The sequence below is a fragment of the Cyprinodon variegatus genome, unplaced genomic scaffold (assembly GCF_000732505.1).
Source record: "Cyprinodon variegatus isolate N-32 unplaced genomic scaffold, C_variegatus-1.0 Scaffold1375, whole genome shotgun sequence".
In the NCBI taxonomy this organism is placed as follows: domain Eukaryota; kingdom Metazoa; phylum Chordata; class Actinopteri; order Cyprinodontiformes; family Cyprinodontidae; genus Cyprinodon; species Cyprinodon variegatus.
The window spans coordinates 44950-55285 of NW_015151828.1; the positions used below are offsets into that span (position 1 = coordinate 44950).

A 10336-nucleotide genomic window follows, 5' to 3' on the forward strand; every position below is an offset into this window, starting at 1 on the left:
CATCCATCCATCCATCCATCCATCCATCCATCCATCCATCCATCCATCCATCCATCCATCCATCCATCCATCCATCCATCCATCCATCCATCCATTTTCCTTCAGGCTTATCCCTGCTGGGGTCGTGAGAAATGCTGGTGCCTATCTCCAGCTGTCAATGGGTGAGAGGCGGGGTACACCCTGGGCAGGTCGGCAGTCTATCCCAGGGCAACACAGAGACACATAGGAAAAACAACCATTCCCACACACGCTCACACATAAGGAGAATTTAGAGAAGCCAATTTACCTAACAGTCATGTTTTTGGACTGTGGGAGGAAGCCAGAGTACCCATAGAGAACCCATGCATGCACAGGGAGAACATGCAAACTCCATGCAAAAAGACCCCAGGCCAGGAATCAAACCTTTTGCTGCAAGGCAGAAGTGCTAGGCACTGAGTTACAGCCCATTATGACATCCAAGTTACAGAATATTTGTATGGAAACTGTAGAAATGTGAGTATGAATGGGGTACTCTATGAAACGATCTGTTGGTTTCCAAAGATCTTCACAGAGATAAATACTAGTATAAAAAGGTTCCCCTGATTACCATTCTATATAAATGTGACCTGTGTAAACTGCTCCACACTGAAACTGTATCTTCGGGGTTCCTGTTCTCATTTAACACCATGCTTTCCGTTATGTTATATAAACCCAGCACTTTGTACTTTCCTTCACACAACAATGAACACATCAGGAGCAAAAGTAGTTTCAGTCTGTTGCCTGAGGGGCTTTCAGCACACTTTAGACTAGGGGAGGAGTGATGCCACGCTAACAACGAGTTATGATTGTCCCAAAACTTTCATGTCATCTATGATGTTTTGACAAATAACACAAACGCCATTCATGTAGAAATTAGTACAATTTTTTTACACCAAAGGAAACTGAAATGCTTTATTTGCAGTGCTTTTTGAGAAGATATGCTATTTTTTCACTTAGTATCATTCTTTGTTTTCTTATCAGCCTTTCTTTCTGTCAGAATGTCTTATTTTTCATGAAATAAAAAAATCTAGAGAACCAACACATTACTGAGTCATTTATAACTTGAGCTTTAAATAGCTAAATCAAAGGTCAGAGCTGCAAAAAATGTTGGCTTCAATTGCTTACTCTGTTCCCTTCTTTTAATTATTCTTTCTCATGTTTATGGAGCTACAACAAATGAGTCATTGCACCAGGACTCCACTCCATCACTTTGACCACAAATTGGCAAACCTGCATTTTGACTTCCCACCTATCTAAACATTTTGCTGACAACACCCTGTCGTTTATATATATATATATATATATATATATATATATATATATATATATATATATATATATATATATATATATATATATAAAAAACGGGCTAGAAAGAAGAAAAGTTTGGTTAAAATGTCAATGAATGAATATTTTAATAGCCTAGAAAGCTTTAAGAACCTCAAAACTATCTCGCATAATAACATACTAATACTACTAATGTTAGTGTGAAGCAGATTGAACCCTCATCCTTATTATTAACAAGTTTTAAAGACCCATAACTATTATTGGCCTGGATGTTCTAGTGCACCGCGTCTTATCTGTTATCCATGTCTTGGCTCATGAACGCTGTCTGGGCTGAAGGACGAGATAAACTTGTGATTGCTTGGTCGTAATGTGTACATTAACATACATTTGACATGTGTTCTAAATAGGATTTTAACCAGAGGTGCAAAATAAAAAACTACAAATACTTTGTTACCTTACTTACGTAGACATTTTGGCTAGCTATACTTTACTTGAGTAATTATTTTTTACTCTTACATTTTCTTGCAATTATCTCTTTCTACTACTTACATTTTAAAAACAGACTTGTTAGTTTTGCTTCATTTAAGCTAATTTTCATTATGGCCTGTTGGTATTTAAAAAAAAAAAGAACCATCAATCCAAATAATTTGTTTCATCCAGACAATTTCTTTGTGGTTGGACTCAATACTGCCCTGCGATGGACTGACCACCTGTCCCGGGTGTACCCCGCCTCAGTAGACAGCTGGAGCTAGGCACCAGCACCCCTCGCGACCTAGCAGGGATAATGCGTGGACTCCTTGTTGTTTGCCACATACCAAAATACACAGTTTTTCAATATAATGCACATTTAAATATGAAAAATACCACTAGTTATGAAACTAAGAAAATTCTGTATAAGGAAATTATCATCCAGAATAGTAGAAAAATGTTCCTTTAATAGGGCAGACCAGTAACCAGTATAAAGTTTTAAAGCATCTCTCCTTAAAGGTGTAGTGAAGGATTTTTGTGAATTTTAAAGAAAAAATGCACATGCATCACCCAGTAACCGCCCCGAGAGGGAATGACTATTAAATGTTTGCAAGAGCATGCACAAGCCCATTTCTCCTGGTGCACGCTCTGTTTAAAAGTTGCTGTTTGCATCGCTTATACAAGCTTACTTTATAAAAGAAGATTTGCAATATTTCAACTATGTCAGACTCACCACCGGTAAGTGAAAATAGGGATGAGCACGTAGGATGGCCTTACGTAAACATATCACCAGAATGATTGACTGTTAGGAGGACCACTTATTTTGATGATCCACTCGGAAAAAAAACATCCTCCACTATACCTTTAAAAAAAATTTCCTGCATTACTTTTATACTTTAAATAGTTTTTAAAATGGTACTTTTACACTTTTACTTTATTAAAAGCTTAAATTGATACTCTAACTTCTACAAAAGTGTTTTTAAACCGTAGGATTCATACTTTCACTTGAGTAATAAACATTAATACTTTTGACAAATCTGGTTTTAATATACTGTTAAATACATTGTAAGATTGGTAGTTTACAAAAAACAAAATGTATAGACAAAAACCATTATTAGGATTTTATTTTAAAGATCAATGAGCTGAAAAGGAAATTATACACAGCTTAGCTTTTTGTAAATTCCTTTGTTTTTTACATGTCAGTCTAAAAAGTGTGTTGATTAAAAAATGTTAGTTTTACAATCACTTTTGCTGCAACCACAGCTTGAAGTCTTCTGAAGAGGAACATATTTGATCATTCTTTGGGTGAAATAGCTCAAGCTAAGTCAGATTGGATTACTTTGAAGCTTTCGCTATAGATTTGGATTTTGGTCTGGCAGTCCTAAAACATTTGCATGTTTTGATCTAAGTAATCAAACTGCTTCTCTTTCTCTGAAGAGGAAAGATTTTGCTTGCTGTCTTCCCTAAATGGATTTTGGCAAACCGCTGAGGGAACTTCTTCTGGATTTCTTCCAGCTATGATTTTCTGTTTGCAACTCTTCCATGAAGATCATACTTTTGGAATGCATGATTACTATTTGTCATCGGAGCAGATCCTCCTACCTGAGCTGTGGATATAATCTTTGCAGCTTATCCAGACTTAACCCTGACTTCTTGCTTATATCATTGATGAATACTTTCCTTGCATTGAATGTCTTGTCAGGTTTGTAGTTTTTAAAGCAGCTGGACATTGAGGGAAAATAATTTTATAATCATACTGTTTTAAACTGCTTCTGGTGGTCCCTTGGTTTTCATGATATTGCTTTCTCCATAAACCCTCTGTGGCCCTCAGAGTTTAAATTAAAGTGAATTGGTGGACCTAAATAAAACCAAACAGCTGACTTCTGAAGGTGGTTAATTCAACTAATTTTGTTTGAAGGTATCAGAGTAAAGGAGACTGGAGTGAAAAGCCTGGAAAACCTTTCCTTTTTTCTTTTAAAATTATATTGAAAAGCATGTCAAATTTTCCTCCCATTTCACATTCATAAGCTAATCTGTGTTGGAGTTTTACATCATATTCTATTTAGAAACACTGAGGTTTTTTTTTATCATAATATCAAAATTTTTTTCCAAGCAGCTGTGTTTATTTGGCACTAGTGACTTTATTTATTTTGACAGGAGATGGGGGTTAGTGTGAGACAACATGTGGAGAAGGTCCAAAGGCCAAGACTCAAACCTGAGACGTTATCACTGATAACGTCTTTTTAAGATATATCAGTAATGGGGCTATTTATCCATTTAGTGCTTATGAGATAATAAAAAGATCAAAATCTGGTTGAAGCTGATGATAAATACATAAAAACTAACTTACATTAATATAGGAATTTCTATGTGTGTTTGTCAGTTAATCTTCTGCAAGATATCCTGCTTTTCTTTTGTTTTTATCATGTCGTCCTGTAAGGTTCTGCAGTATTTGTTGGCCATTCTGTCTTAAAGGTAGAAACACATCCTGGTTTTCTTGCTACACCTGTAGATTTTTTTCCCCTTTGAGGCAGATTTAGTGAGCTTTCACACAGGAACTGCCTGGTTTGATACAGTCAAGGGCAAATAGATGACAAATGTGTTTAAATGTCTGATGGATGGACAGGGCAGGAAGGCATATGCTTTGAGTTATTTAGATGAAACTGAAAAATATGTTGCAGCACAACTCAGAGCCATCTGCTCTGAGATGAAATGAAGACCCTCCTGAATTCAACGTTGATCCTATTAAGCAGTTGGGTGAACGCCCGCAGGTACTGCAACACTTAACTTGGTCATAAAAAAGCATCTATCTGTCATGACTCAATTAGTCAAATACTAATTATATCACCTGAGCAACTCTGCGTAACGTGGGCACGCCTGAGCGCTCAGATGTGTGTTGACATGTTGTACGTGCATCAAGAAGTCACGGCCAGCGGGGGTGAGATATCTGGCAGGTGGTGTTGCGGTTAACGCAGCGTCTACTCTGCAGTGTCCCCTATCTTTTCTTTTTAACCTGCGCTATCTGATCTCGCTGAGCGCCACAGCTGATTAGGCTGGCCTTCGTGTATCAGGTGAACTACGGGGCCAATCTGTTTAGACACACCTATCCTTTGATTTAGACACCTTCTATTGTGTGTCAGCTGAAAGACAACAGGTCACAGAGTTCACCTGTTGACAGACTATACTGCACACAGCTAATGATCTTAATGAAATTTTGCTATTTTTCTAGCAAATATTTTAAGTATAAATAGACCTACTGTTTCTGTCTAAGAAATTAAAGGCTGATTAAGAAGTCGGATCTCATATAAGGATTCTGTAACATAGATAAATGGTTGAAAGTAGGGAATAAAGTCTTGAAATTAAGCCCTAATTAATTTTTCCATGGCCATCCGACTTGAGAGTAAAATTCCAAACTTTTCCAGACTGCCTAAGAATGTTTTAAAATTAGTACTTTCAAAGCTGAAGCCAAAATTTAACAGCAACTGCTGTTTTTATTTGACATTAGGCATAAACCAAGCGACCAATCCTTTCTCTCCACATTGCCGCTTTGTTTACACAGTTCCTGAAGACTTCATCGTCTTGGGATCCATTGCAGATCGGTAATGTCACTGCGCTCCAAACACAATATGAAGTGGCAAAGACAAACACTTGCCCCAAATGTTCCATGCCTTATCTAGTTCTTAGCTGTGATTACTCCAAAGTGAGGATGATACAGTGTCACGCTGATCCAAACAGAATAAATTCCTGCCCACCGTCTCTGCCGGAATGAATATAAACATAGAATGCTTGTTCTGTGCTTCAGAAAAGCCCCCCCAACTTAAAAAAAAAAACTCTTGTGACCTGGTTCGCAGTGCCTCATCTAAAACCTGCCATGATCTCTGAGTTTTGGCAGATGGGTAGAGGTCATGGGTGTCTGAGCTGAAGAGAGGCAGGGGTGAATGTAAACAAGAGGAGACAGAAAAATGTGAAAAGAGAAGTCTGCTGATTGGAGCTGTTCAAAGTCTTCCACTTGCTGCTGGTTTGTTTAGACAACATGATGATGTAACACAAAAGCAGCAATAAAACAAAAATTAAGACCTTGCATCTGATAACCTTTGTGATGGACTACCCACCCATTTCTAATCGCTTTACAGGGTGTTTCTTAAGAGCAATTAGTCAGAATACGCCAAATTACTTTGCATTTAGAAGCACCTGAGTGAGATTATGTTTAGATAAGGCATGTTACTTATTTTTGCATACTGTATATACCCTCTCCTACTTGATTTGGAAAATACTATTTGATCTGTAAAATGACAAATATTCCCACTGGGACTAAATTGAATTTAAGAAATCCAAAGCATAATTTACAGAGGCTGAAAACTGAACATTTTTAACTAATTCTGCCTAAAAAGAATCAGTTACAAAACATCTTCTGCTAATACATCTACAAAGACGTCTTACAATGATCCTCCATGGAGATCTCCTGCAGGTTTTGCACTTCACCCTGGAACAGTGGTTCTTCGTCTTCCACAGATAGAGACCCAGAATCACGGTAGCTGCTGGAGAAGGGAGTCCTCTTGGCTGGCTGAGTGTTTTGGTAGAGAGGCCGTGTAGCAACGGAGGTCAGGAGCAAGAAACACGTGGCCAGAACATCCCATAACTTCATCTTAGACTCAGTTCCAATGATGAAAGCTGCAAAAATAAACATAGACCACAGAACACTGGTGTAAGTTATCTAAAATGTAAGTTAACTAAAATGATGAGGTGAAGCAAATCTTTAAATATCTACGTTCTCTGAGAAAATCAACCCACATTTTTCTAATGGGGATAAGAAAAATCAACATATTAATATCAGTGCTGTTGTGATAATCAGTGCATCATCGTGTCAAATGAGTATGATCTCAAATTATGTCTCTGGTGAGCGAAGAAGATAAAAAGCTCACCATAAAGATGTACAAGAGCAGACAGACAGCCTATTTTCACAAAACAAAATCATTCTGAAGAGTATTCAATTTGAGTCTTTTACAGTTAACTAGTTTTATTCAAGTACACATTTGCACATGGAAGGTTTAGAGTTTAGAGATTTCCCTGAAATGACTTAGACTTAACCAACTTTAATTAAATGACAAAAGTTGTCTAAGTCTAAATGGAAAAATTCCCCTGTTATTCTAAGTTGGAGTCTCCAGCAGATGTTTCAATGCTGAATAATGCGAAATATCCCTTCAACCATATTTTAGCTGAAAAAACATGTTTAAAAATGTATATCTTCAGTGGTTGTGTAATTTGTTTGATTGGCTGAAAGAAAAATGGTAAAAGTAAGGCTTACTTAGCATGACGTCATCAACCCAAACAACATTTCATTAATATGTAGACATTGATAGACGTCTCCATGTGGATTACTTTTCGCCTCTCACATTTTACCCTTGTTTTCACATTATTTAGCCAGAGGGCTGTAGAGCATTTGATTTATTTTTCTCAGGATTGTAAGACTTGTGATGAGAAAAACACGAAAGTTGCACCGATCCAAATCCTGGATCAGATATCGCCTCCAATATTGACTAATTAGCTGGTTTGGATATCAGATATCAGAGACCCAATCCAGTGCACTTTGCATGGAGCTGTTTTTTTTTTTTTTTGCTGCTTATTTGTTAACAAATAATATAAAGTACATTTACTGTTAATTTTTTTAACCTTTTTTTTTTTAACAATGCTTATATCAACGCTAAAGCCTTCCATGGCAAGATATATATGATTCATTCATTCAACAGTTGAATTGGTATTGAATATTGGCCAATATGCTCAGCCCAGGTATCGGATTAGATCGGAAAACACTGGATCGGTGCATCCCTAGAAAATACTCTGTCCAGCAATATTTTATTTTAGTATCATGCATACAGCTAATACTAAAGTCAGATTTCTTTAGCTGGGTGTATATCTTAACCCGAGGCCATAATGACTGGTGTGGCTTTCTAAGCAAACGTTTACATGCCACCTAATTAGATTAGCTTTGAAACATTTTGCTCCAGTTCTGCTAGTCTAACAGCAGCGATGTTATAGTCAAACTTAGTAGCCAGCTCTTCCTAACACTATTGAAGTCATTAGCAATGACAGGACAACTTAACAGTAGTTATTTAAAAAAAGATGTATATTTCACACATGGAAATAGTCTAAAAAGATTTAATGTACGTTTAGAAACATCTAAATGCCAATTTTAGAATGATTTTTAAAGTTTTATTCTATTTTACCATGGCTTTTATATGTACATCTGACTGGTTTATGTTTGGCATGGTAGGACAAACCAGGGAAGCAAAGGTGTCTTCATAAGTGGTATAATATTCACCAATGGGGGACTGATTAATATTTACCGTAATAAAATATACACAAATGAGTTCATTGAGGTTATCGTTTAAATCCTTAAAGTTTTTATCAGTGGAATTGGCTAAAGGGGGTGGTGCTGTTACTCAGACAGTTGTGCGCAAATATGTGCATATATGCGCGCAAGTATCCAGGCGCTTTGGATGAAATGCTTTTTTTTTTCTCCAATGGTTCCAGATGAAGCGCTTAGGGTGTGCCTTACAAACACACAAAAGCACACATGCGACTGGTAGGTCGGTAAGCACGCACGGTAAGCGTTTTGGCAAAGATACCCTAAATAATGGTGTGAGCTGGCCAGATGGCGATCCCCGGAGCTTACATGACTCCGTCTAATGGCATGTTAAGTCTGCAGTAAACCTAAACAGCTCCATATAGATAAATACTAGGCTTACACTCAGCGTCTGAATGCGTAATTCCTTCTTTTATTTTATTTTTTTTATTTTAGAGGAAAAACACAGCCTACCACAACCAAACTACTAATTGCATTGTGCAGTGCGCATTTTCAGAGTCTGAAACTAGAAGGAATTAAAGAGACTGACCTACCTTAAATATGGCCCATGCAGACCTAAAATTATCTCAGTGGTTTATAGTAAAATCCAAACAGAAAGCGTAACTCCAAGAGTGTCCCCAGTTGACTTAACTGTGTAAATCATGTCAGAATCTCCAAATGGAGATTTATTTTAAACCAGTATAAGTCCAAATGGCGCAGGAAAGGTTTGCGCCAGATATGTTGTCTGTATTCCAGCGTAGGGCTCCGAACGAACCATGCGTCTCTGAAGACGGTGGACCAAAGTGTCTCTGCAGGTCGCGGAGTACAGTTGCAGTCGCTGATTAATTGGATGCTACGTTTCCACGCTGGAAATCCGAGAGAGCTCCACCATCTCCAACCGAGAAAAGTCCAATGAAGACATCAGCGTCTCCAACAAGTGAGAAAAGCGCCGGAGGATGTTTTTTTAACGCTCGTTTGCCTCCTGGTAAAATAGTTCAATCGCACCTTTTCCAGAATCTCCAATATTTCTTACCCATCTCGCCATAGTAAACAAAACATATTCTGATAAATATTGTCATATTTTTTTCTCCAAGTCAGTCTGTGTTTACGCAGAGCTCTCCACACGCATCGTCCTCATGTTGGACTGAAGCTGGGCATATGTCTGCGCACACCATCGCGCCAGCCGCAGAGGGGCTGTTTGGAAAGATTTATAGTTCAGGACGCTCTGACGTTTGGGTAGTTGGGGGGGGGGGGGTTAGTTGGTGTCCGCCCCCTCTTTTATAGACCCATGTGAGCGCAAACAGTGAGTAACAGAGGTCCGCATATCTCTCCCAACCACCTCTGGAGCCTTGTTTGGAGGAGCGAAGTTTTCAGATGTCTTGGGGATTATGTCACACATCCTGATGTCCTCGGATTAGATTTCAGTATGCGGAATGCGATTTGGAGATGTTCTGTTGCGGTGCATGTTTCCAACCTGATCTCCGCGCTCCGTGCGCCTGCAGTGTCAGGTTCCGTCTCATGGCTGCACACATCCCACATGCAGGAGAGCCACTTCACCTGCTATTTACCAGGAACATATTGGCGCAGATGCGAGGGGGAGCTTTTAAGGAACTTTTTTTTTTATCTTAAGCATGCAGACCTTTTGTGTTTATTGCACTGCAAACTCAGAAAAGTTTTTTCAGCGCATGTGGTGAGGATGTGAGCGGGTTCTGGTGTGAGGTCAAACTGAGAGAACCTGGAAAAGCTGCACCATCTTTCTCTGATTTTAAAGCCGCTTGCTTTACAGGGGCGCCTATGTTTTGAACGAGAGGGTTAGATGCTTCTAATCTTAGGTAGGCACAGAAAATCCAAAAGCTACTAGAGGGTTTTTATTTTTTTGTTCCTGGGTATAGCCTACTGAAAATATAGATGCAACTGAAAAGATTATGTCCCCATTTTTTTAAAGTAGCTATTAACTAAATACCACTATGCAAATTAACTGTTCTGATGTTAGAAATAAAAATTTTGCCAGATGTATAAATATTTTTCTGTATAACAATCCGCCTTATTATTAACTAAGGTATTTAATCCTACTATTATTTTATGTTTGGGCCGGGAGGCATTTGAAAGATATAATACATTGTTATAGGTGTTCTGATGTAATTTTAGCGAAAGGATCAAATTAATCAAAAACATAATGTGTACAGTTAAGGAACAGTTGTATTAACCATACATCTAAAC

The 10336-nt window shown here is 38.1% G+C and overlaps 1 protein-coding gene across 1 annotated transcript in view; it reads right to left on the reverse strand.

The window, feature by feature from the left end:
- The window catches only part of LOC107103085 (glial cell line-derived neurotrophic factor-like), an 11241-nt gene extending 1829 nt beyond the window's left edge, over positions 1-9412 (reverse strand). Inside the window, exons 1-2 of the mRNA XM_015402604.1 lie at positions 8671-9412; positions 6214-6444 (exon numbers count right to left, since the gene is read on the reverse strand). Of these exons, the coding sequence (XP_015258090.1) occupies positions 6214-6418 (205 nt within the window). The 5' untranslated portion in view covers positions 6419-6444; positions 8671-9412. The remainder of the gene's footprint in view (positions 1-6213; positions 6445-8670) is intronic.
- Between the last annotated feature and the right edge of the window lie 924 nt (positions 9413-10336).